The sequence below is a fragment of the Lipophrys pholis genome (assembly GCF_963383615.2).
Source record: "Lipophrys pholis genome assembly, chromosome: 4".
Taxonomy (NCBI): Eukaryota; Metazoa; Chordata; class Actinopteri; order Blenniiformes; family Blenniidae; genus Lipophrys; species Lipophrys pholis.
The window spans coordinates 555,096-582,763 of NC_137637.1; the positions used below are offsets into that span (position 1 = coordinate 555,096).

General features: G+C 43.7%; 1 protein-coding gene across 1 annotated transcript in view; it reads left to right on the forward strand.

Annotated features, from left to right (window-relative positions):
• The window catches only part of chd6 (chromodomain helicase DNA binding protein 6), a 102,825-nt gene that overhangs the window by 28,473 nt on the left and 46,684 nt on the right, over nucleotides 1–27,668 (forward strand). Inside the window, 1 exon segment of the mRNA XM_080461297.1 lies at nucleotides 20,654–21,308. Within this exon segment, the coding sequence (XP_080317423.1) occupies nucleotides 20,654–21,308 (655 nt within the window).

Genomic DNA, 27,668 nt, shown 5'->3' on the forward strand with positions numbered 1-27,668 from the left:
CGCTACCGCTCACCCGCAAGCACTCACCCACTGCCGCCACCCACTACCGCTACCGCTCACCCGCAAGCACTCACCTACTGCCGCCACCCACTACCGCGAACGCTCACCCACTACCACTCACCTGCTGCCACCACGCGCTGCTGCCACCCACTACCGCGAACGCTCACCCACTACCACTCACCTGCTGCCGCCACCCACTACCGCGAACGCTCACCCACTACCACTCACCTGCTGCCGCCACCCACTACCGCGAACGCTCACCCACTACCACTCACCTGCTGCCACCACGCGCTGCTGCCACCCACTACCACTCACCTGCTGCCGCCACCCACTACCGCAAACGCTCACCCGGTACCACTCACCTGCTGCCGCCATGCGCTGCTGCCACCCACTACCGCGAATGCTCACCCGCTACCACTCTCCTGCTGCTGCCACCCACTACCGCGAACGCTCACCCGCTACTGCCATTCCCTCGATCGTCGTCTATGGAGGAAAAATGTGTTGTTTACCGTCAAGACATTGATTCAAATGGGCCCCTGGTGTTTATGTCCTGTTGGCTAAAATCACCGCAAAATGTTTGAATTCAAACTGAAGTTGATCTGGATGATTTCTTGTATTTGTGGCGTATTAGATCGATACAGTGAAGTCTGCTCAACACGCAAGAGGAGAAAAGCTTCAGAGGTTTTTATCGTATTCGTTTGATGTTTAGTTGGTAAAACATGAATAAATGTTGTCATGAGTTTTCTTGCTTGACTATAAAAAGAAAAACACAGCAACAGTAGTTTTTTAGTGATTATTTTGATAGTTTTTAACCAAACGTTTTGCAAATTAAACTTCAGAATTAAAGTTTGTCCCTTTTTGTTAAAAAAAAAAAAAAGAAGAAGTGCAGATAAGGTGAGTGTTTTTTAAACTTAAAGGCCTTCTGTGGGTATTGTGGCGGCTTTCAATCGTCTCTTTGACGATACTGAAACTACGTTTACACGACAGCGTTTTCATGTAAAAATGACAAAAGTTTGAAGGGTTTTGGGATTCGTTTATACAACAACGCTACTGAGTCACTGAAAACTGAAGTTTCTCAAACGCTGGTACTGCACGCGCACGCTACGGTCGTAGTAATCAGTTCTTGACTAACAATGAAGGAATCCAGTGCTTCTCTCATAACTTGTACTTTTACTACTACGTCATCGGCATACGTGGAGAAACATTGAGACGCAGAGTTTGGTAAAGAAAGTCGGTTTAACAGCGCTTCAACATTTACAGTTTACTGTTCTCTGCGTCCATTCCTCGGTGGCTTTATTACAGAAACACAGCGCCCACAAGTGGCCCCACAGGAAAACTACATCGTTTTCAGTGTTTTTGTATCAACAAACATCGTTTTTTAACGTTGCTGTTAAATGAATAAACAAGGAATAAGCGCTTTTCAGCCGATCGTTGCCACGTAAACGGGGCCCCCTTTGCACGTTAACATTTGAAGTGAAAACACATCGTCTTTGCGTTCTCGCTTCAGAAAAGTTGTGCATTTAGACGGCGTTTTGAAAGCAATGTAGTTATCTCCTAGAGCCACTAGTGGGTGCCGTTTCTATGCAATAAATCCACCATGTATGGAGGCAGGGAATGGTACGCCGTAAACTAAAGCTCCAGTTTAGCTCTTCTTTAAAGTTTTTCTTCATAAGGTTCCTCCTCCAGAACCCACTGGGGAAAAAATGAAAATATTTAGGACCCAGTTTTACTTGAGATTTACGTCTCTAAAACGTTTTCAAAACCTTTCTGAAGAAACGTTTGTCTTTACACTCATACAAACACGCATTAACAGCATTTAAAGTTCATATCAACTTTGGTCTTGTTTCTTCTCTGTGCAGAAGTGAGACGTTTTACATGAAGCATGTTTTAAAGATTTGTTTTCTGGTAGAGTGGCTTAAAAAAAGTGGTGTCATGCGTCCCTGCTTACGATTCCATATACAGTGGAGAGTATTGGCTGTTCCAGACTCTGTGCTGTTAAATGTAAAACTAAAAACAAGCCCTTTACTCGCTAAACACCGACTTAAGGCCCGATCTGATCCTGCTATTTAAATTCACACGTGTTTCCTCAGCGGGCTTGTGATTAAGATGTTGCAGTATTGATGTGGCTTTAATTGGTCCGTACAAACAAGAGTTCTCCTTTGCAGTGAGCTTCCAGTAGGAATTCATTCGGTCTTTCTCAGATGTGTTAATAAACCGGGAGCAGCAGAGTTTGTCACCGCTTCACCTGAACCAGGTGAACAAAGTGTTTTGGGAGCAGTGGTGTGATAAGAGCTGCACTCATTCTAATGTGTCCGGCCGGCGGTGTGCAGCTGCTATCTGGAGGAACGGCGAGGAGTTTCCCTCTGGTGCAGCTGATGATGTGTCTGCTATCTCGTCCTCCGAGTGTCCGTCCAGTTATCTCCTTGTCTGCAGACCACATCTGGAAAGGACGGAGCGACGGCGTTAAAGGAAACACACACATTTGACTATTCTGCTCTTCAGTTCAGCAGAAAAACCGAGGTTTGTTGGCTGATGAAGGTAAACGCATGAAGCTGGCGTCTTGGCTCAGATATTCTCAGAATAAACAGAAGCTCCATATTTCTCTGCGTTTGGCTCCTTTCTTGTGTGAAACTTTGACGTCTGTTTTGGGGTCGGCTGACATAAATGTGCCGCTCAGATTTTGGAGGCAAACGTGTGAATGATTCTAAAGATAGCAGCCTGCGGTTTGTGGTGATGATCTGAATAACTTCAATGTGGGGATGTTTTAGAGGATGTTCGCTCTGTTATCTGATGTAAAAACGGCACGACTGCTTGAGTTGGTGTTATCATCTGTTTTTATCAGTTTTAATTTCATATTTAGCTAAACAACCAAGATGTGTTAGTTTTAAAGTCTGAACCTCCAGGCTGCAAAACCACAGGAGGGTGTTGGACGTGTATGTGTTTGACTTTGATGTCGACATTCACAGTGACGGGTCGTGTTTAAATTGACATCCAGAGATCATCCATCCATTTTCTATACGGCTTCAGTTCAGGGTCACTGCTGGCTGGTCTTCATCACATTCACCTCATATTATCATATTGGAGTCGACAGTTAACCTCAACATGTTTTGGGATTTTGGTAGGAAACTAGAAGCAACAGAAAACTAACTGGGGATGATCTTGTGATAAGGCGACAGTGCTAACCACTACAACACTGTGTGCAGGAATATATTTCAAAAATCAGTGAGCTGGAACAGTTTGAATTATCCAGGGTCACACTGGAGTTCAGCAGTTTCATTGCCACACGTATTTTTACCTTGAATATTTGGAACGTGATTAACTGAAATCTGGTGTTAATGTGCTTTAAAAGACCATCTTCTAATAATCTATAGGAGGAGGGAAGCACTAATCTTAAACTATTTGATGATACAGAGTACCAATACCAGCACTTATTAAATACCATAAAGCCTATTTATGCTTCATGAGCAAACGATACGCTAAAGCTATTTGTTGCTTCGAACCACCTCCACACAACCTCCGTCTCAGTGCTACGTCACCGCAACCAGACTTGAAAGCTCCAGAATACCACTGAATCTACATTAGCATAGCGCAGTGCGGAGCATCTAGCTAGGCTCTGTGCTATGCTACTGTAGACCGAGTTTGCTAGTAATGTGTATCAGTCAGACATATTTAGCATGTAGCATTCCAATTTTAAATATTCTTAAGAAATAAAAGTTTATCTTTAAAAGGGTATACTTGCATTATTATACCATTATTAATATGATAGTGGAAAAATGGTATCAAAACGGCAATATTATCATTTATCGCAATAATTTCTGGGACAATTTATCGTCCAGCAAAATTTGTTATCGTGACAGGCCTAATCATGTAGCATCACTGGTGTGTGAGCCTGAAACGCTTTAGCATTTAGCATTTAGCATGGAGCATCACTGGTGTGTGAGCCTGAAACGCTTTAACATTTAGCATGGAGCATCACTGGTGTGTGAGCCTGAAACGCTTTAACATTTAGCATTTAGCATGGAGCATCACTGGTGTGTGAGCCTGAAACTCTTTAGCATTTAGCATGGAGCATCACTGGTGTGTGAGCCTGAAACTATTTAGCATTTAGCATGGAGCATCACTGGTGTGTGAGCCTGAAACTCTTTAGCATTTAGCATGGAGCATCGCTGGTGTGTGAGCCTGAAACTCTTTAGCATGTAGCATGGAGCATCGCTGGTGTGTGAGCCTGAAACTCTTTAGCATGTAGCATGGAGCACGGCTCGTAGAATCAGTTAAACCAATGAGTTACATCAGGCTAACTCTGCCGATGAGATTGCTGGTGTTGAAGTTGCTGCGGTTGAGATTGCTGATGATGAAGTTGCTGGTGTTGAAGTTGCTGTGGTTGAGATTGCTGGTGATGAAGGTGCTGTGCTTGTACCAAGTATCTTCCTCCTCCTCTTGATATTTTATCAGAACATACCCGACAGTCTGACTTACTTTATTTGTTCTCATTAATATTAAAGAATCACCAAATCGTGGACGTCACTCGTCCTCTATTGCGTAGCTGTTGCTGACGGAAGACGTCATGTAATACTCGTCGGGTTGTATCGGAGATCTTTTGCGAGTACGGGTACTCCGTGCAGTATCGGACCTGATACTGGTATCGGTATCAGTGCATCCCTAATTTAAACCAAGGATTACTGATATTTGGGAGGTTTTGGACCTTAAAGTTGGTGAATTTGGCTTCTTGTGGCTCGTGGTGACGGAGGATTTCCAGACTCTCTCCACAGCTCAGGCCCGTCCTCTCAAGTTAAACTCTTCAACCAGCTGGCATCCCACTTTTTATTTCCAAACTAGTTTATTTGTCCATTTCTGTGGGAACCTAAAGGTTGAGTTAATCCGTTCTGTGTGGATTTCTCTCATCAATATTTCACCCACGATAACCTGTGAATCAGCGCGAGCTGGATTCTCTTCTGTCTGAGACCCACTTCCTGTCACCTTGATCGTCTTCCTGGAGTGACCCAAACAGCCGAGACGTTTGCAGAGCTGAGCTCCTCCCCGTTCCATCTTTTTTCTTAATTCATTTCTTTTTCTCGGCAAGAAGAAGAATGTAGCTGTCGGCTCTCGAAGCCGTTGGGTGGAGTCTTCCTCTCTCAAACATCTCAACGCTGCAAAATCTAATCTAGTCGACATGAATGCAAAACGGCTGTTTTTGTAGACGAGAGCTGTTCTCAGTTTGACTAACGTAAGATCAAGCTCAGTAAATGATGGATTGGTACTTTCCTTTGTCAAGTGCCAATGGACTAAAAAGCCTCCAGATTAACCAGTGATTCAATATTAACAACACTCCACCTTCACCTCCAGCCTGTTGGAGTCATGAATGAGATTTATGGCAGAATTTAGCAGTATGGTTCTGAATGAGAGGAAGTAGGAGTCCGTTACTGATAACTTTTCTACAATGCTGTTCCTGAGATGTTAAAATGGCCTGTCGGGTAAAAAACTCACTGAGAAAAGTATCAGGGGAGAATTGTAGGAATTGAAATATGAAAAAAAAGCATCAAACCAAACCAACTGAAAAAGTTGATGTTCATCCATCTTTTAATCAGTCTGTACTTTTTATTAACTCTTTAGAAGAACTATGACTGTCTTTGGACGATAAGCTGGCTACTTATACTGTTAATGTTTTAAGAAAGGAGCCTTATTGTTTTGATATGTATTTATTTTTTATTAATATACAACATCTATATTTGGAAATTTTTCTTTTTGCTTTTTTTTAATTTGGTAACATTTATTGTTCAGGTGTGTAAAGTGTGTAAGTGTGTAGTTTTTGTGAAAAGTTGGTAAAATACTTACATACAAACAATAAATATATACACACAGACAAAAACATAACCTTGAAGGTAATAAACTAGAGCTACACTCGGTAGAGCGCGATCATCGGCAACGCCTCATTTGTTTGTTGGACTGAGTTAGCATCTTTAGCATGATAGCCGTTAGCTCATATTGATGCTAACTAGCCTGTCAGGTAGCTACATCAATGTAAAACACTGAGCAGGAAGCGTCTCCATGGCAACAGACGCTGATCTCCTTTCCTCTCTCATCCACTTTGTATGGGACTTTTTTTCACAGTGTTTTTGGATGTATTCAGAAACATTTAGTCGTTAACGTCCTGAAATGTAATCTACTGGTGACAAATGACAAATCATCTCTGAAGATTTCATGGAATTTCTGTGAGTAGTTTTTTAAGAAAAGTTGGTAAATACATACAAACCAGTAAATAGATGAATAAATACACGCAGATGAAAACAAAAACTTCTAAGCCAACTTTTGTTGGCGATGGTAATAAACACAAAAGTAAATGCAACCACTTGATTTTATTTTTTATTTGTTTAGATTGGTAAATTAAATGGTAGAAATTACTTTAAAACCTTCAGCTTCATCTCCATTGAGACTTCAGGATAATGTTAAAGCGGCTCTACACTGAATGTTATTGAGCCTCGAGTTAAAGAGGATTTATGTCTTTCTGTCGTACAGTGAGAGGGGTTCGGGGACGGACATCTTACTTTACCAAATAAAGTCTTTCTGGGTGCCAAGCAGGTAAAATGCTCCACCACCTCCACATTCTCTGTTTATTCCCATCTTTCTGTACATGAGTGTAACTAAAACAACAGGTCGGTTGATTCATGCTTGATTGATTGACTTGCTCTTGCTACCGGGGCCGTACGGTACGGACACGACCAACAGGATAACGCTGTTCTTCTTTGGTACTAAAGTACGTCATCCACAAGTTTCTAAAATGCACGTTGCTCAGACTGGCCAGTCAGAAGCGTTTCGGACTGCTGAGGAGCTTTATTAAATGACGTCTTCATCAGAGTGACGATGGCAGAGACTGACCGCGTCATTTCAACACCTGGTGCTTCTTTCACTTCCTCTTCCTGTCACTCTGCTGCTTCATGGTCAGTCCCTCCAGCGCCTCGCTAAAAAGGTCACAAGTTCATTTCAAACGCTAAATGTCTGAGTCATTGTTTAACGGTGCCAAAATATTTACTGGATCTTCTTTCTCGGTGGTGACCTTTCGCCCCCTGACTCAGCTGAAAGTTTAACCTTCATCTTCTCAACAACGGGCACATTAATGTGAAAACCATCCAGTTTATCATCTTTCAGTAGGAGTTTGATCGAAAGCAAGAAAATACTGAATGTGTAAAATGTCTGCTGCCGTCTTTAATAACACTGGTGAATCGTCCAAATTGATTATTAGTGGATTTGCATATTTCCGGGGAACATGAGGGAAGAATTTCAGGGTCGGATTAAACAGACAGAAATGACACACAAACTCAAGCAAATGGATGTTGTCAGAAACACGATCCACTTTACAAAATAATCCTCTTTAGGAAAATCACAGTTAGAATGTTAACAAGCCATCTTAACAATAACAATATTAATACATCTGTGGGCTTCAGGCTCCGTTTACGCCCTAACGTTTCAAGTGGAAAACATCGTTTTTGTGTTTCGTGTTCACACAGCAACGTTCATAAAATTCTACACGTAAACAACAAACTCCGAAAATGGTGTAGTTAGCATGACTGTCAAAATAAAAGTACTAAGTCCAGGAGATTATGGGCTGGGAGTGATGACATGATGGAGGAAACTTTGTTCTGATTGGCTCTACTGAGCATGTGCAGAAGAACTCGGTACTACGGCCGCGGTTCTTCCATTGGCTCTATTTGGGTGTTGAACCCCAAACTGCTCAAAATTACACCTGTAAATTGATATTTAAAAAAATACAAAATAGAAAAAAGGCCAGCGTATCATTATGTTGGTTCAAACCTGGCATTTGTTTGTGGTTTATGGCCGAACTCATTTGAATCAACAGAACCAGACACTGACTAATTGATATTTCAATGACATTGTGTTTTAATTGATGTTCAATAAAACAACCCACGTTTCTCTCCAATCACAAGACGTTTTTGTCCAAAAAGGACTCAGTCCAGTAGTTTAAGAAGACGATGTTCTTGTCCTGGTCATGTGTCGTGTGATGGTGAGAGATTGCCTGGATGTATTGGACCTCCCAGTCCCGAGCTGGAACTGGCTTCAGTCTTTCTCTCACCTGGATGAAGCAGGTGTAGAAGTCCAGTGGCTCTTCTGGTTCATTTCTAGGGAAGCACCGATACCGGTGTAAGTTTAGAAATGGACGCCCCTCTAATATTTGCACTGAAATGTTAATACATTTTAACCACATAAGTAAATATGTACATAGAAAACAAAATACAATAGGTAGTGAAAAACAGTTTTATTACAGATAAACTATTAAAGAGTGACAACGGGTTCGAAGTGCTCGCCTGATAGTGCAGAGAGAGGTGGCACAATCCAGATGCCATAGAAAAGGAGCCAGGTACTACAATATTCATTAAATACAATGGGTACAGAATCTATATCATAAGAGATGGACTTAGATTATATAATCCACATTTTATGTAGGGTATAAGAACAGGTCATATTAATACAATAAAATGTTTCTAAATATGTTTATATCACACGTGTTTGGAATGATCCATTGCATTAAGATCACCTTCCTAGTCAAGAACGTTTATAATATGCACTTTTTCCAGCGGGTCTATATTCTATACTACACTGGTTTCAGGTCCAATACTGCAGGGAGTAGTCGTACTCCCCGATACAACCTGGCGAATATTACGTGACGTCATCCGTCAACGTCGCCGAGCGATGTCTTTAGACATTCTTTATTTTGAATGACAATGATAAAAGTAAGACTGACAGTAAATTGTGTTCTACCAAAATACCAAGAGGAGGTATGAGATAGTGTGACGATAGACGCTACACACTGTACTGCAGACTGTAAGGCTGGTGGAGGTGTGTGTAGCTCTATGGAGGTGGCCTCGAGGCAACGCAGGCAATCATTTCTGTCTGAAGTCGGCTTTATGGCATTTAATGAGTACTCATATTGGTACTCGGTACCAGCAAGTAGCAAAAGGTTAGTGCTTGTGGTATCGGTGCATCCCTGGTGATTTCCATGAATATCTCCTCCGACTGTCTTCCACCCTGACCCTTTCTGTGGAAGTGGGTCGGTGGTGTTTCACTGAGGCTCCGGCTGGAATCTCACCGATACGCCTATGAGGACGTTTTAGGTTTTATCATCCAGTCTCTTTCCTGAGACCTTCAGAGAGTCATGTGACTGACGCCTCATCCACCCTGCTTCCTAATGTTGAATCATGGAGACCTGCAACAGACGGCTCAGCCACCACGGTGCCGATCCGCTTTATCAATGGATAACATGGATCTGAGACCTTTGTCCTCCTGCTGGTCCTCCGCTAAAGGCCGGGGGCGTCCAGCCCAGCATCTGCCTCATCCTCAAACTCTGCTTGTTGCCATGAAAGGAAGCGGCTGCATCGATGAGACTGCAGTGCTCATGGTCTATATTCCTGGCTCTGTGTGTGTGTGTGTGTGTGTGTGTGTGTGTGTGTGTGTGTGTGTGTGTGTGTGTGTGTGTGTGTGTGTGTGTGTGTGTGTGTGTGTGTGTGTGTGTGTGTGTGTGTGTGTGTGTGTGTGTGTGTGTGTGTGTGTGTGTGTGTGTGTGTGTGTGTGTGTGTGTGTGTGTGTGTGTGTGTGTGTGTGTGTGTGTGTGTGTGTGTGTGTGTGTGATTGATTCATAGGCAGTGTGAATGCAGGCAGCCTCCCTCAGCTGTGTTTGGCTTCACTGGACTGGCGGAGCTCGCTACACTGCAGCACGTCACTGGAGGGTGTGTGTGTGTTTGTGTGTGTGTGTGTGTTGTTGGGTCTGTGTCAGCGAGAGACGTGTTTGTGGAAAGACAATGTCTTGTCTGTTAGTGAATGTTTCTGTGTGGACGAGTGTGTTTTTGATTCATGTAGTCATCCATGTAAGTACGTTGAAACCGTCAAGGTGTGTGTGTGTGTGTGTGTGTGTGTGTGTGTGTGTGTGTGTGTGTGTGTGTGTCTAAAATAGTCTGTTGTGTGTCATGTTTGTGTGTGTAGTCAGTCATGTAAGCACACTGAGCCGTGGAGTGTCAGTGTGGGAGTGCAGGAGAAAGTGTGTGAGTGTGTGTGTAGTCAGTCATGTAAGCTCAGTCAACCATGACGTGATGCCACGGTGTGTGTGTGTGTGTGTGTGTGTGTGTGTGTGTGTGTGTGTGTGTGTGTGTGTGTGTGTGTGTGTGTGTGTGTGTGTGTGTGTGTGTGTGTGTGTGTGTGTGTGTGTGTGTGTGTGTGTGTGTGTGTGTGTGTGTGTGTGTGTGTGTGTGTGTGTGTGTGTGTGTGTGTGTGTGCGCTGCAGTTGCTCTGTTGTGGAGATGGATGGCGGCAGCTCGGGTCATTTCTGAGCCTGAGTTAGCGTAGCGGCTAATTTTAGCCTGTGTGTGCCGGCGTGTTTGTGAACCTGGAGGTGAGCAGGGGATTGTTCGTGATCAAAAACCTTGAGTCCTGGTGTGATAAAGAAGAAGGTGAATTGACCCATGGTAGAGGAGTTATCACCACAGCCTGGAGTTTGCATGTTTTCCCTGCGTATTTGTAGGTTTTCTGCCTGGAAAGTCTAAAAACATGGAATTCCAGTGACTTGGTGGCTGCAGCTTTCCTCCTGCTGTGAATGTGAGTGTCTCTGGATCGTCCCCTAATTTAAAAAAAATGTTAAAGATGCATGAGTGGAAGGATGTTGTTTGTTTGTTTGTTTATTTATTTATTGTAGATATATATGTATATTTATATTTATTTATCGTACATGTGTAAAAAATATAAAAGAATAACAAACAATGAATATAAACGAAAAGACACTCATCCAAATGAGTAATCCAGAGATCACTTGACACACTTTAATTTTACAATATGTGCATTACATGTTTGAAAAGGGGGCTGGAAGAAATGGTCTCAAGGTGAAAAATTAGGGATGTAACCAGCATCAGTATTTGGTCCAATACTACACAGAGTACTCAGAAAAGATCCCCAGATACCCCCCCGCAAGTATTCCAAGCATTACGCCATGTATCGGCAACATGAGCAGCATGAGCATGTCTGTGGTTTGGAGATTCTTTAACATGACAATGACAACAATAGGACAGATTACCGTAATGTCCAGACTATAAGCCGCTACTTCTTTCACAGGCTTTGACCCCCGCGACTTAAACACCAACGTGGCTAACTCCTGGATTTTTATGGGTTAACGAGCTTCATGCCACCAGACTCTTCTTCCGCCTGTAGCTGCGCTGTGTTGAGCGCCTCTGCATTTCTGTCTTCCTGACCTCGTCTCGCTATCGTGGCCATCATGTGCTGCTTTATGTGGTTCAGTCTCAACTACAGGAGCTGAGGTCCTGGTGATGCGTTCAGGAGCATCACGTAACTCAGAGCTGCTGTGCTCCGTGGCTGACCAATCGTCCTCCTCAGAATCACAGTCAGAAAACAACCGATAAAATACTTTAGAAAGGAGGGGCTATGAGGATGTAGGATGGTTGTCCTCACAGGTCATCCACCTCTTCTTCTTCTTCTTCTTCACAGAGGTTTTCACTCTTTTCCTTGCAGCTGCATCATGAACGAATGAAATCCCAGATGTATGGATGGAAACACGAGTGGCGCTGCTCCTCTGTATGTTGATTCTTTGAGCTTGATGGCGGCCGTGGGAGGCTGAGCGGACGTTTCCAGATGCTGGTCAGAGGGCGTCTGTGGAGAGTTGAGGTGGTCACGGTGGTCACGGTGATCACGGTGGTCACGGTGGCTACGGCGGCTGACAAGAGCTCATAATTCAAACCGTCGTCGTCGTGAGTGCGTTGCTCATTAACAGACGTATTGTTGAGGTGTGAACAGGTACGAGCAGTCCTCTGCTGACCTCTGACCTGAGCCGGTGCCGCCCGGTGGATGGAAGTGAAGAATCCCGTTCCCTGGCGGCGGCGGCGGGGGCGGCGACGGCGGCTCTTTGTGTCGGCTGAAGGTTTGGGCGTCATGCTAATGTGGCCTAGTTGGCGAGCAGCGGCTTGGTTGTGTTACTCATTCTGCTCGGCGTGGCCCAGATACGTTCTTGTCCTCCGTCGTCTCACTCAGTTTGAATGATGTGGCCTGAACGCTCATGATGGTGGTGTTCACAATTTTACATTTAGTTCTCTAATCTTTAAATATTTCCTTTCTATTATTTATCAGCCCCAAATAAAAGCAGGTCACAGAGGGAAGGAGCCGCTGCGCTCCAGTACGATCAGTGTTAAAGGACTCGTGAAGAATCATCTCAAATACACACTCATAAGAGGAGTTTCTAATCATATCATTTCATATTATTATTTATTATAAATGGGAAATTTTCCAACATAAATAATCAACCTTTGTTTTCTTCGTATCGGCTCATCTTGGTCTTGTCATAACTTTGACAGGTTTAGATTAAGACCAGCAGCTTCACTGTGTTTCCATGGAGGGCAGCGATCCGTTACGATCCTTGACTGGACGGGGCCAATCTGATCAGATAGGAGTGTTTACATGGCACAGCTTTAATAGGATTAATGTTAAACCGCAGCTCATGAGGATGAGTCTTGGAGCGTTGCAGCTTGTTATTGGCCGTTTCCCAGAGCTGAAACGGGAAGTTGGCATGAAGCAGAAATACTTTTCCTTAATGTTCAGTGACCAGAATATAGTTTTATATATTCATCCGGGGTCGGCATTAGTTTTTTCTTTGTTTTACAAACTTAACGGAAGCTCTGACACATAATTAACTATTGAAAGTTTTAACAGCGACAGATGTAAAAGCTTATCATCAGTCTGTTAGAATATTTAATTTAGCCTCTTTTTTCTTGATCAGTGAATTTATTGACTGTTTTTCTCTACCTGGTCTGTTTTCATTCTTTGGATGTATTCTGTGTTTCCAGTAGATTCTCTTCAGTTTTTGTGTCATTACCAGCCTGTTGATCATCTTTGAATGGTTCTAACCTGTATGAGGTGTGTATTGATGAAGTTTGGTCCGTCCATCGATCTCTGATCTCCGGCTGCTGATACACAAACACAAAGAAGCAGGTGAAGCTTCTGACGAACGTGCCTGTGTCAGACACTATGAGCAGCAACGGAAGGGTTACCATGGTGACCACGTGTTTACGTCCACCTCCCCAGTCCCAGCAGCTTTTGCACGGAGAGCTAGTTTCCATGGCAACGGCCCTGATACCCCCCCCATCCTTCTCCCTCGAACCAGCCAACGACGAGGCCACTGTGTGTGTGTGTGTGTGTGTGTGTGTGTGTGTGTGTGTGTGTGTGTGTGTGTGTGTGTGTGTGTGTGTGTGTGTGTGTGTGTGTGTGTGTGTGTGTGTGTGTGTGTGTGTGTGTGTGTGTGTGTGTGTGTGTGTGTGTGTGTGTGTGTGTGTGTGTGTGTGTGTGTGTGTGTGTGTGTGTTTCATTGAGATGATCCCTCATACCTGAGTGAGACGCACGAGTCTACCGGCGCATTAGCATCACAGCATAAGGTTGTTCTGTACTGCGTTTAAAAACAAAACGTCTTTGACGAACACACACACACACACACACACACACACACACACACACACACACACACACACACACACACACACACACACACACACACACACTGTGCAGACAGAAATAACATGCGGCTGAGAGATTTGTATGTAACACGCATGCATGTGCAGACGTCAGTCAGGCGGTCCAAGTCCCTACTGTGTGTGTGTGTGTGTGTGTGTGTGTGTGTGTGTGTGTGTGTGTGTGTGTGTGTGTTTCTTTCTAAATGCAGCCTCGAGCATCAGAAGGGCCGCGGCCAGGTTTAGAGGCTTTATCTCACCCTCTGCTTCGCTGTCATAGGAACCGTGCACTGATTTCTCAGACAGCCAGCGTCACACACAACAATCAGCCATATCATTATGACCACCTGACAGGCCGGTGGTTTTCAAGGTATGGGCGCCATGGATTGGTTTTTTATCCTGCACATCCTACAGATGCTTGACTGGATTACGATCCAAACACGCATTTTAAACTTGTGTGATTCTTCAAATCACATGAAGAATACTTGTTTGGTAAAATGACTGAGGGAGGCCACTCCTACCAGGGAACACAGCTGCTATAAAATGTGTCCATGGCCTCCAACGATGCTGAAGGACGTCGTTTGTGTGAAATTAATATCCACATCAGTGGCGAGACCAAGGTTTTCTCACAGAGCATTGCCCGTGATACCACACTGCATCTGTAGGCTTGTCTTTTTTCTCATCATGATTCCCCGAGCTATTGGCTTCTTGTTGTCAGCGAAGCAAATGCATCCGACCATGGATGTCAAGTCACACCTCATTCCTCAAAGCAGACCACCTTCTACCTTTGCTTTGCTTGACACTTCTGACACTCAGTCACCTGTTGGTGGTGCTCTCCACAAAGGGAATGTTTGAGCAGCGGCTCTCTGGCCGGCCTACAAGTAAACAACCCAAAACTGTCCTCCTCTGTGGAGAAATAACTTCTGCTGTTGACTTGAGTCGTGGGCCAAAACATTCAAATCCTCATGTTCCAATATCAGACCCTGTTTACACAACGTTGGAAGAGAACATGAATCATTTTTGATTTTCAGTTTCAGCAAAGGTTTCCGTTTATATGGAGACGGTAGAAACTTTGAAAACGACAGTTTGCATGCCAGGCCACTAGGTGGTGCTGTTGTTAGTTTTAGTTCTGAAAACACACACACACACACACACACACACACACACACACACACACACACACACACACACACACACACACACACACACACACACACACACACACACACACACACACACACACACACACACACACACACACACACAGCAGAGAACATGAGCTCTAAACATTATCACTAGGAGAGCTTTGTAGTGGACAGACCACCAAGTTGGATTGTTATTATTGTGACTATCAAAATAAAAGTACCTAGTCCCAGGAGACTATGGACTGGAACCAAGGAGGAAACATTGTTGTGATTGTCTCTACTGAGCATGTGCAGAACTACTAGTTACTACCAACGTGGAGACCAGGAGCAGCAGCAGCGTTTCAGAAAAGTGGTGTTTTTCCCTCCGTTTCCATGGAGACGGAGCCGTAGCGTTTTCAGAAAGTTGTGTTTTCAGTGGCTCCAGGTACCTTCGTCATATAAACAGACCCCCAAAACTTGAGAACGTTTTCGTTCAGAAAGACAAACCTCCCTCTTAACTCTGCTGTTGACAAGTTGAGGTGCGAATGGATTTGAAACGGAAGCATCCTCACTGCGAAAAGCTTCGTACTTAAGATATAATATGGTCGTTTAAGATGGACTGGGAGTGCCTACAGTATAAAATACTTTACTGTAAGTTTTACTTAATCAACTTCTCTTACTGGAAAATTCTGCATATTTGATCAGGGAATCGACTTTTTCTTTGATTTGAGCACTTTAGCTTGATACTGATGGATTCGGCCCTTGGAGCTGCTCAAGTCTTAAAGCTTCCTCATTTTTCTACATCCTGACATCGGTGTTCACCTGCTGCCTCCCATGATGCCATGACGACCAGGGGATCAGTCTAAATCGGCGTACATGTCGCTGCGTCGTGGACATTTAAAGCCTTCAGGAAGTCGTTTGTCACAGACCTGCATTCCCGTCACCCACATTGAGGACTCAGCCGATCTGATGCAGAACACCACATCATCACGGTAATGAGCGTGCATTGGCATGGCTTCAGAACACAATCGTCTCCGCTGCCAGAAGCAGAAATGTGCCGCAGCTTGCGATGGTGACATTGGTTGGGGAAGCATACGGGCGAAGCGCCGTCTCTCACGTCCCAGATGGACGGGGCTCCGGAGCAGCAGTGCACCAGACGGCGGGCGGCGCCGCTCACACGACTGTAGGTATATTAAACACTGGCAGCTGAAGATCCAGGCCTGTTTATGCATCTCAAGGTAACCCGCGAGTCCACACATCCATTGGCGCTTTGCTTATGTACAGGGTTTATATTCAACAAGCAGCACGCCTTTGGTAATTCATGCATTTGGTGTGTATTGAATAATTAAAGCTGCAGCACAAATTGTTCTCTGATATAATTCTCTTTAGGACCAGTGCTTCTAGAACAGTCTGGAGGTCGGGGGGAGGCCGCGTCCCAGCATGATTATTCCGTTTCAGTTTTACATGGAGGGTAAAACTGCTTTATATTCTATTAAAACACTTTTTTTAAGCTCCATTCTCGTTCCAGTGCTCGACACAGACTGCCGGCTGTTTCACATGTTAAACATTTCAAGTTAAAACGGAAAACTTTTGTTGTGTTTCGGGTTCTGTTTCCACGACGACGGTGCTCGGCGCCGCTGAACTGTTTGGAAACGGCTGCAGAGGTGCAGCGTCGCTGTGTGAACCACAAGTTCTTCTGAAACAAAAAATGCAGAAAGAACGAGTTTTCAACCTCGAATGATAAACTACGCAGTAACAGTAATGACAGCTGTGGACTTAATAGGAAAACTTTCAATTAGAAGCAGCTAGATAAATTGCAGGAGAACGGTTTTGCTCTTTTGGATCCCAACAGCTTTGAACGAGATTGTCGTATATCGTGAATAACTTAAAATTCGAGTATTTAACCAAAAATTATACTTTGACTAAGATGAAGCATGTTTAAAAGTTGGTGTTTTTGCCACGTCTGTAAAATGCAGCTGTGACAATATTCATTCTGTCTTATAATTATTTGTTTAATCTCTTCCAAGTTAGATAATTTTGCAATTTCTGAAGTGTGTTGTGATCTAAACATAAATCTATATATCTGTATATTTTCTAGTTCACTGGCTGGTTTGAGTTCCTTCAGTTTTACCCACTAATGTTCAGTGTTTGATAAAGAACTGGTTTAGATTTTCTTCCTTTATATGATGAAGAATTCACAATGACATTCCATGCACTGTACACAATCAAAATGTTTCATCATAAATCATCTTTCAATGTTTACAATATAATACCTGGAGTGTGGAAAGAAACTATATGCTTTCTGGAGAAAAGCCGTTCCAGACCGGACTTGAACCTACAACCTTGTCACGAGGCCGCTTTGCTCAACGTGACAACAACGTGTTTTTAATTTCTCTAAAATGTAAAACACAATCATCCCTTTTAACATGTCGGGACGCCGTGTGGGTTTATATTTACCTCTATAAAACATAGTGATTCTAAAAGTGCTGAATCAGTAATAAATGCAGTAGTTTATCCAGTCTGCAAGGCCTTAATGGAAAATTACTCTGGAGGGAGTCACTGTGGTAACGACGAATATTAGAATGTTTTCCAAGTTTCAGATTATGGATTTTTGTAGAAATCGCATTAAATGCAAAGCTTTGGTGGATATTTATTAGTCACCTGACAGTTTTTCCAGATTCTGCTCCGTTCAGGTCAGACGTTGTTGTAAACCACTTTAATAAAACACTTTCTACTCATTTCACTTAATTACCTGCAAGGAATCACATGATGCCTTCATGTTGCTGTCTACATCAGTGAGTTGGTTTTAAGCAGGTCACACACAGTGGTTGTTTTCTATTTAAAAGTATTCTAGATAGGATCATTCCTTTTTCAGCTAAATGTAATTATTAACTTTATGTGCTTTAGAAGCATTTTCTGCTATAATCCTCTTATGAGTCAAACTTTAAAGGCTTTGACTCAGTGAATTTCAAGGTAATCCTGGTTAATTAATTCCAATGAGCAGCATGTTTACACTGCACTGGATGTAGAGTTGGATATTAACTGAAGTGGAGCAGTGGATGAAATCTACAGGCTGATTCCTTTAAAGTTCAGTTCACAAGAAGTCTGGTACAACTAAGAAAATGAAATTAAACACCTCTTTCATTTGTGTCTCCATCGTTTAAAAAAAGTAGAATCCACATGGGAGGATGCAGTCATGTTGCATTAAAGAAGCACTCAGTCGGCAAAACAACCTGTTTTCCTCGAGCATGTAAAGATTCGACCTTTAATCCAAGTGAATCTCTTTTCTGATTTATGAAGCTTTACTGTGACTTCAGCTGTGGAGCAGCACAGACTCTCGGGCCACAGTCGGCTCGATTAATAAAACTCACAAGACGTTAGTCCATTTTTAGGGTCGAAACTGGTGAGACTGACGACAATTTGTAGTCCTGGAACGAGGATGAACTGCAGCTTCGTGCATCTCAGGCCCTGTTTACAAGTGAAAACGTTTTGAGAGTCAGTTCACATGACAACGAGGCTCAGAGCCACTGAAAACACAACTTTTTGAAAAGGGTCTAACTCTGTCTCCATGGAAACGGGGTAAATAAACGCTGCTCCCTGTCCTGGTCACCACGTTGGTAGTAACTATAGTTCTGCACATGCTCAGTAGAGACGATCAGAACAGGTTCCTCTGTGGTATCATGACTCCCAGTCTATATTCTCCTGGAATCTGTGCTTTTATTTTGACAGTCACTTTATTAACAATCCAACTTGGTATTTTTATTTTGACAGTTACCGTAATAACAATCCAACTTGGTGGTTTTATTTTGACAGTCACCATAATAACGATCCAACTTGGTGGTCTGTCCACTAGAACGTTCTCCCAGTGTTTAGAGCTCATTGTTCTCTGCTGTGTGTGTGTGTGTGTGTGTGTGTGTGTGTGTGTGTGTGTGTGTGTGTGTGTGTGTGTGTGTGTGTGTGTGTGTGTGTGTGTGTGTGTGTGTGTGTGTGTGTGTGTGTGTGTGTGTGTGTGTGTGTGTGTGTGTGTGTGTGTGTGTGTTTTCAGTACTAAAACTAACAACAGCACTAACATGTGGCTCAACATGAGAACTACATTGTTTTCACTGTTTCTGCCGTTCCCATGGAAGCTGACATTTTTTTCAGAACTTTTATTGTGTAACTTAACTGAAACTTTTCTGAAACGAAAACGCAACATTTCACGTGAAACATTCCCGTGCAGACGGCGTCTTAAAGTTCTCATATTCTCCAGCTACTTGTGGGAGGAGTCAAAGGGAGGGCCTACCTTGATTGGGATTGGCTAAACCCCCGATGACACTATATAGGGTTTGATTTCTGATTGGCTGCTTGGAGCAACACACTTTTTAAAACCTGAAACAAGCCAGGGAGAGAGAGGACAGACTGTCTTCACTTCTGGGACGTCAGTCCAGGTATGGGGACGAGTAGTACTGCTGGAGAACCTTTAGGAAGTGGATTTTACATAATATGAGCCTTTAAACTTTCACCTCAATCATTAGCAGCTCGTCGTTTCATGGTTCTTGTTTCCACGACTTCTGAAGCAAACGATGATCAATAGAAAAACAATGTGGATGAATGATCAGTCGGATGGTGGAGTCGTGGACAAATTAGCCTCGAATGTGACGTAAACACAGTGTGACTCAACCTGGAGTCGATTGAGTCGCCTTGAAGACACACACACACACACACACACACACACACACACACACACACACACACACACACACACACACACACACACACACACACACACACACACACACACACACACACACCTCCCTGGATGTGACCTTCAGATGGGAGATAGAGGGACATTGAGCATCGATCAGTTCAGACTGTCGATATTCTCTCTGATTCTGTGATTGTTGATTTCTTGGACTTCTGCTGGGGGGGGAGGGGGAGGGGGAGCGTCCCGAAGGCGGGGGAGGGGTACCAATCCAAGGTTCTCCACAGACGGCTACGACTCGATCACGACTGTTGTATTTCCACATCAGAATAGATTTCACATTGACGTGGACGTCACACTATCCGGTTAAGAAGATTGAAGATTGAAGCCAGTTCCATGAAACGAGCTGCATGTTTCCACAGACTCTATTGTCTGTCTCTTTCCTGAGGTGGTAATATCGTCTTTGGCCACTAGGACCGCAGAGTTTTGCTCGGAGGGGGTTTGAGTTGTGAGATTATTCCAACATCAAAAATCCATTTTGAGGTAGTTTTTTTCCGTTCCAGATGACCTGACCTGCAGAGAGTATTTCCCTGCAGGGATCATTACTATTGGTTGTGAAGAGGATTCATTAAGCTCACACCAGCGTTCATACCTTTGTTGGAAGGTGTGAGCTGAATAATCTCATTCTGGAAATTGATTCTCGAGTCGTTGCGGCGGCGGCGGCCGTCCAGGAGGATCCTCGAACTGCATGCAGACGGCGCCGCTCCTCCTCCGGTTGTAAATTTGTGGCGTGAGCAGACGCTCCGGGTCGCAGTGTGACGGGACGTTCTGTAGTCGTGTGGAGACGGACGCTGTTCTGCAAAAGCAGAATGACGCGACGCAGTGGACGGTTCCGGTGCTGATTCAGCAGACTTTAACGAATCCCAGAGAATAGTCATTGTGCACCATTTAGGGTCAAAGTGTTTTAAACAACTTTAATCCAGGAGTATCAAACATGAGGCCCGTGGACCATAACCCAGCCAGAGGCTCCGATCAGGCCAAACCACTGCTGGGATCACTGGATGTGCATCAGTTATCAATGATTAACAAATAGAAATGGGATCTGATATCCATTAGAAAACCAGTTTAACAGGAAAGGATTCAGTGGAAACGTTGAGGCTCCTCCACCTCGCTGTACTGCAGACGGTGAAATACTCTTGGTGGGACGTTGAAGGACGTGTGGTTGAGCCGTTTGGACTGTGAGGCTGACGGAGGACTTAAAAACAGATATAACAGACTATGTTTGAGATGAAGATGAATTTCATCTCGCAGTTTGATTGACGGTTGATTTCTGTGTTTTCCAGATGTTCACTGGCCTCCTAAAGCACACTCCACCCCCGGCCTCCGCTGCAGCAGCCTCTTCCTCCGCCTCCGACCAAAACAGCAACGCACAAACCGCCGTTCCCACAATCCCTCGGGGGCACCTGGTCGTGGGCACCAATGACCAGCTCCGCCTCCTCACCCCGGTGGGCAGCACGGCGGCGTCCAATCACTGCACCGCCGCCACGGTCCACGCCGCCAGGCACTCTGGGGGAGCCTCCCGGCCCCCGGCGTCCATCAGCGAGGAGGACGAGGGGGGAGGCGGCGGCCGGGTGAAGAAGAAACGGAAGAAAAAGGACAAGAGAGAATGGGAGAGGGGGGGAGCGGCGGAGGAGAAGGAGAAGGAGAGCAGCAAACCAAAGAAACGCAGGGAGGAGAAGCAGCAGCAGCAGGCGGTGGCGGCCGTCACTCTGAGGAGGAGCAAGGAGCCCAAGGAGCCCAAGGAGGGCAAGGACAGGAAGGAGCGACGGACCAAGAGGAAGGAGGGAAAGAGGGCGACCCAGGCGGAGCTGAAACATGGCGGCAGGCCGTCCGGCCACGCCGCCGCTCATCACCCAGCACAGCCGCCTGTCAAGGTTCCTGGGAAACGAGGGAGGAAACCCAAGGTCCAGGTCCTGCCTCCAGCTCCCCCCAATCAAGGTACGCAGAACTCTCCGTCTCTGTGGCCAGCTCAGAGTAATCAGATTACTGTAATAATCACATCCCACGGGTTTACATAAAAATTTTTTTTTTAATAATTTTAGTCCATTCTGAATGTAAAATTCCAATAATATTACAAAACAGGTGAATATTTTTTACCACCACTATTGAGAGAAAGTGTTTAATGGTAGAATCCTCAGAGTCTCTGTACCTGCAGACAAACCTTCACTTCCAACACACACAGGCCCTTTCACGAGTTTTTACAAGTTTGAATGCAGTTCTTACATTTTGAAAGAATTCCTAACTGGGGTGCATCGATACCACTTTTTTAAAGTACGAGTACTAACCTTTAGCTACTTGCTGATATCGATTCTGATACGAGTACTACTGAGTACAAGTATTAAATGAGATAAAGCTTAATTCCTTTTTGCTTCTTAAGAGGAACAGATTTCCTTTTCTCATTTTATTTCGGAAGTGAAAAATTAGATCATAGGTCCATAGAATTAACACCAGCTGTGGATTCTGCAGATAGAATTCCTCAACATCTTGGAAAGGAAATTCCTCCTCTCTGCTTCAGCATTTGAAGGCATCAGGATGAGTCGGACAAATACGAACCAATCAGAGGCCGCCTTTCAAAACGTATAGACCACATGGTATCAACTGACCAACCACGTTGCTCGTTACTGGGTGTAAAACAAACAGGAAGTCAGTTGTGCATGGTGTACACGAGACAATAATTCGCTGTATTTCTGCTAAAAAAGATGAATTCAGGCAAAATTAGACAGTGACAAGTAGTGATGGACATCATACACATATTTTTCTGCCGTATTTTCCGGAAAATTGTCGTCCAAATGACGGCTGGACGACTCGCTGCCTAAAGCCACGATGTGAGGAGAACTCTGATCGATCGCTGCGTCGCTCACTGGTGACTTTAGCAGAAAACAATTGTTGTTATTCTGACAGATTACTGACTTCTGGTCGTACAGTCAGTCTTAGAAATGTATGTTCTGGGGAGTAAATCACTGAAGCTCTTATCCTACATGTTAAGAAAGCAGCAAGCAGATAGGACTATTCACAAAATAAGACACCCTGCATCAAGAGAAATAGAAACTAGTCCAGAGAAAATCCAACAATGTTTTGAAAATGATTCTACACGTCTTTACTCCCAACCACTGCTGAATGACTGGGAACACATTGATGCCTTCTTCTCCTCACTAGACCTGCCGGAAGTCACAAACCAACAAAATGAAAAACTCATTTCTGAAATAACCAAAGAAGAACTACAGTCGGCTGTTGGTAAAGTGAAAGGGGGTCAGACCCCGGGGTCAGATGGTTTCACCTCAGAATGGTACAAGACAGTGCAGGATCTATTGGTTCCAACACTATTAAAACATTTAACTGGGTTCTAAAAGAAAGAGAACCTCCTCATGGAGGGAGGCCATTATTTCCATCATTCCTAAGGAGGGGAAGGACAAATTGGAATGTGGGAATTATCGACCCATGAGTGTCCTAAACACCGTTTCTAAACTGTTCACCTCCACAAGCTTAAAAAGAGGAGAATCAGTTTTACCAGATGAAGAGATGAAGAGCAGACCGGCTTCATCAGACTCAGCAGAGCCAGGATGACATCAGGAAAACACTGCAGCTGATCAGAGAGATTAAACAACCTTACCTTACCTTAAGTTTGGACCCAGAAAAAGCATTCGATTCAGTGTGATTCAGATTTTAGGTTCCACACAATGAAACAATTGCAGCCCTCTATAATAAACCAACTGCCAGGATCAAAATGAATGGAGATCTTAGTCATACTTTCATTCTGGAAAGAGGAACGAGGCAGGGACGTTGTGCATCTCCACTCCTCTTCGAACTGTTCTTAGAACCTCTCAGTCAACGGGTCAGACAGAGGTCAGAGGTCAAAGAGGTAATGAGGAAATCTGGGGAACAGAAACTGTCCCTTTTCACAGACCATGTGTTGATTAGTCTGACACAACCAACACAGCCGTTACCAGAAGTGATGGATATGCTCAAAGAACATGGAACGCTTTCAGGCTACAACATTAATGTCAATAAAACAGGTATTACCATTCAGCGATGACCCTCCAGATCAGATTAGGGATTTAGATAAATGGAAATGGGACTCAGATGTGTCAGAATGAACATTCTCCCACCAACGCTTTACCTCTTTCAATTTTAATAGTCCAGATGTCAATTAAAGACGATAAACAATTTGTAGAATGGGACCGGTTGATTTCAAAACACATATTGCAAGGATTAAGTACAAAACTTTACAACTAAGTAAAGAAAAGTGTGTGTGTGTGTGTGTGTGTGTGTGTGTGTGTGTGTGTGTGTGTGTGTGTGTGTGTGTGTGTGTGTGTGTGTGTGTGTGTGTGTGTGTGTGTGTGTGTGTGTGTGTGTGTGTGTGTGTGTGTGTGTGTGTGTGTGTGTGTGTGTGTGTGTGTGTGGGGGGGGGGGGGGGGGTCTCCCCTGTCTACAAGAATATTATTACGCAGCCCAGATTAGGCCTGTGGTTTGTCTTTGTTCACTGACATACACAGCGGGTTGGAGGGAAGTAGAAGACAAGGGTAAAAGGAGTACCGATCTTGGTACTGCTACCAGACAATAAACTACAGGGAGGAATGAGGGTTTTAGACAATTTCATGTTGGAGGCTCTCCTGACATCCTGGCAGCAAATTGTTCAAACCTGTGGACTGGGAGATACATTAGAAATCTTGAGGTGGTGCGCCTATGACTCCCACTTTATGCCAAATACCCATGACAATAGAGTCAAAAAATGGATTTCAAAAGGTTTAACTGACTACTATTCTTTTGTCCACTAGGGGGCATAGCAGAGTTTTGAAACCTTAAAAGCTAAACATGGCTTGGGCCCAGAAGAGTTCTATCGGTACCTGCAGGTCAGACGTTACTTCAACCAAAACCTTAAAGAGGCTTTGGGGGAATGGGAATCTAGATTTTTACAGGTATTTTTATCTCTATTAAAGAATGTGAGGCGCAACAAAATAGTATCTGATCTGTCTGAGGGCATCCATCGATCTAAACAAGACAACACAGAGTATATCAAGAGAAAATGGTAAAGAGAGAGAAATGTGGTGATCTCAGATGAGAGTTGACTACAATGGACCTCCACTGGTCTAACTCATAGTCAGAGTTCTACTGGAAAAATATAATGAGGTTGATTGTTACACCATCTCAGAAAAAACTTTCCAAACCAGGTTCCAGTGACGGTTGTTGGAGACTTTGTGGGAATAATGAAGCTAAACACTATCATGTATTCTGGGATTACCAGGTCTTCAGAAATGATTGGAAACAGATTCATGACCATTTAAATAATGTATTTGGTGGAAACATCCTCTTCAGTGTGAAACAGTTTATATGGGCGACATAATACAGGAAAACTGGGACAGCAATGACAAAGAACTACTTGCTGTACTACTGGCAACAAGTAAAATAAAGCTGCAAGCAGCCTTGATCGGGACCTCGCACTCTGGCCTCTGGCCCATCAGGGTCGGGACCATCATGGCCTCTGGGACCATCATGGCCTCTGGGACCATCATGGCCTCTCGACCATCATGGCCTCTGAGACCATCATGGCCTCTGGCACCATCATGGCCTCTGAGACCATCATGGCCTCTGAGACCATCATGGCCTCTGGCACCATCATGGCCTCTGGACCATCATGGCCTCTGGGACCATCATGGCCTCTGGACCATCATGGCCTCTGGGACCATCATGGCCTCTGGGACCATCATGGCCTCTGGACCATCATGGCCTCTGGGACCATCATGGCCTCTGGGACCATCATGGCCTCTGAGACCATCATGGCCTCTGGCCAATTTGAATATTGATATAATGTGAATATAGCCTAGCTCGTAGCGTAACATCATTTTCTAAGATTTGTAATGTGGTTTTAATAAACAAGGGTCTGCTCATCAGAGGTTCCACTGTAGAGAGGAGGGAGGCGGCAGGATTCAGCATTCGGAGCTTTGACAGCTGATAAAAACCAAACCGCTGGACGAGTCAAAAAGTTGTACAGAAGTTTTGAGCAGAAGCGTCTCCTCTGTCATTGAATTGTGTTTTGAAGCCGATACAATATTCACCCTAAGAGGAAATAGTGTTTATGTGAGGGCCTTTTTGGGTGAGAAATCTTATTTTGAAAGGCAAATTGCAGACCTCCTGTTTGATTTAGGTCTGGGGTACCAGTGTGTGATTTTTAGAACCATTGAGTTTTGGTTTGATCGTCATACGACATTCCTACGGGCCGTGGTGGCTGTTTCTAGGTGGCGCTAGAGAGACAATTTGGGACTCTGGGGGTTCTTTTTTACATTTCCCTAATTTCTTCGTCAGTCTTGATGAGCGTTCCAAATGTGACCAACATCTGAGCGTGTTCAGTGGGTCGGATTTGGGCTCAAAGCCGCGTCAGGAGTCAAAGAAGAAGAAACCTAGGAAATACAATAGAGTCCTGGCCTTTCTGCTCGGTCCCTAAAAACCATCAGGAGGAAGTGGTTGAAAGTAGAACCACCACCAAAGAGGAATGGATCGACACCATACAGGAGGTGAACGTTATGGAAAAGCTGTCTTTCTCCCTCGGGGGGCAACGGGAAAAGTTTCACCACATTTGGACTAAATGGACTGAGGGTGTGGATCCTGAACGCTCAGACTTGAATTGATCCCACCTGGAAGTGTAATCAAATCTCTTTATCTGCATTCTAGAATGAAGCTAGAACAAATGTTAAGCTCCCGTTGTTTGGTTGTTCTAGTGTCTTCATAAACTAGTGACTGATGTTAAACTACTGCAAAGGCAAGAGAGAAAAGGACTTGACCACACTGCTGCTTTTATTTTATACATATAGTATCTTTGTTGTGAAAAAAGAAGCAATGAAGTTGTGATGTCCTGCTTTTCAAATTAAAAGAAATTTGGAAAAAAGAAGTCTCGCAGCCAATAATCTTGAATAATCTGTGGGAGATTTATTCCCGACCTCCAACCAAGTGAAGTGTCTGCCGTCTTTTAAATCTGTGACATAGTGAAGTTGTGTCGTTTCGCCGGCTGAGCAGACGGGACCTTTGTGTTGTTCTACATTTCGTCTCGTCTCCTCTCGTGTTTGCAGTAAATTGTTTTTGCCCAGATTACGACTGTCCTATTCCTGAACTCCTCTGAAACCTGTTCAGGCATGTCGCCGTGACAACAAAGTGATTGTTGGATTAATTTTGTACCGAGCAGAGCGAGCGTGTGCTCCGAATCTAAGATCGGGCGTTAATGGACGAAATGCTTTAAATTGATCATTCTGGTCAAAACTTTAATAAATCAGCTTTTTACATTTTTACTAAATTACATTTCATTATAACATTTGTTATATTTATTTACAAATGGCACTTTTAATAAGTCAGAAATGTTCTTCATTGTGTTTGTGTGTGTTGTTTAGGGAGAAAACACTGTTTTATTATTATACCGGTAAAATAGTTTGATAATAACCTTTAAATTTAAAATTGCTCTTTGTTGTGGTGCCGAGAAGACGTGATGAAAATGTTGGTGTTTTCAAAAAATCTCAACTTCAAGCAAATTTCAATGAAACTTTCTGGTGTAAAATACAATGAAATGTCCCAAAGAACTTCTCCTGTCGCTGTTGCATTGTGGGAGTTTTATAATCTCTCTGAGGAAAGTTGGATAACAACCAGGACGCCATCTTTAATGGCAGCATCACGACGTCTGTGTGGTGTTACTACATGTTGTACATGTACAGAAATATCAGAATATGTACATAATATAGTATTGTGTGATAAAGGGGATATTGTGTGTGTGTGTGTGTGTGTGTGTGTGTGTGTGTGTGTGTGTTTAATGTCTACAGTATACCATCATATATTGACAAGATGTGTGAAATATAAAATAATATATTGTAAGATAATATATGACTAATTGGCACAGAATACATGCAAACTATTATACACACATCGAAAGTACAGAGAAAAGTACAGAAGTAGCCTGCATGTGAATATAAAAGTAGGATATGAAGTAATAAATCCATCATGTGTCTCAGTAATTATGTGATATGACATTTCTAATCACCTTATATTGATTAATTTCTAATTATGTGACTTCATCATGATCGTCAATAGTTTGGTTGTTCAGAAGTTTTGTGATTTTCAGCTTCAGCTGCACATAGTAATGATAAAAATACTACAACTAAAAACTCAACCTTTTTTTTTTTTTTAAATATTGAAGTCATTAGAAAATTAATTGAAATTCGAGGACTTGTGTGGCATTTTGACTATGGATGGTGGGATGGATGGATGGTGGGATGGATGGAGGGAGCGATGGATGGATGGTGGGATGGATGGAGGGAGCGA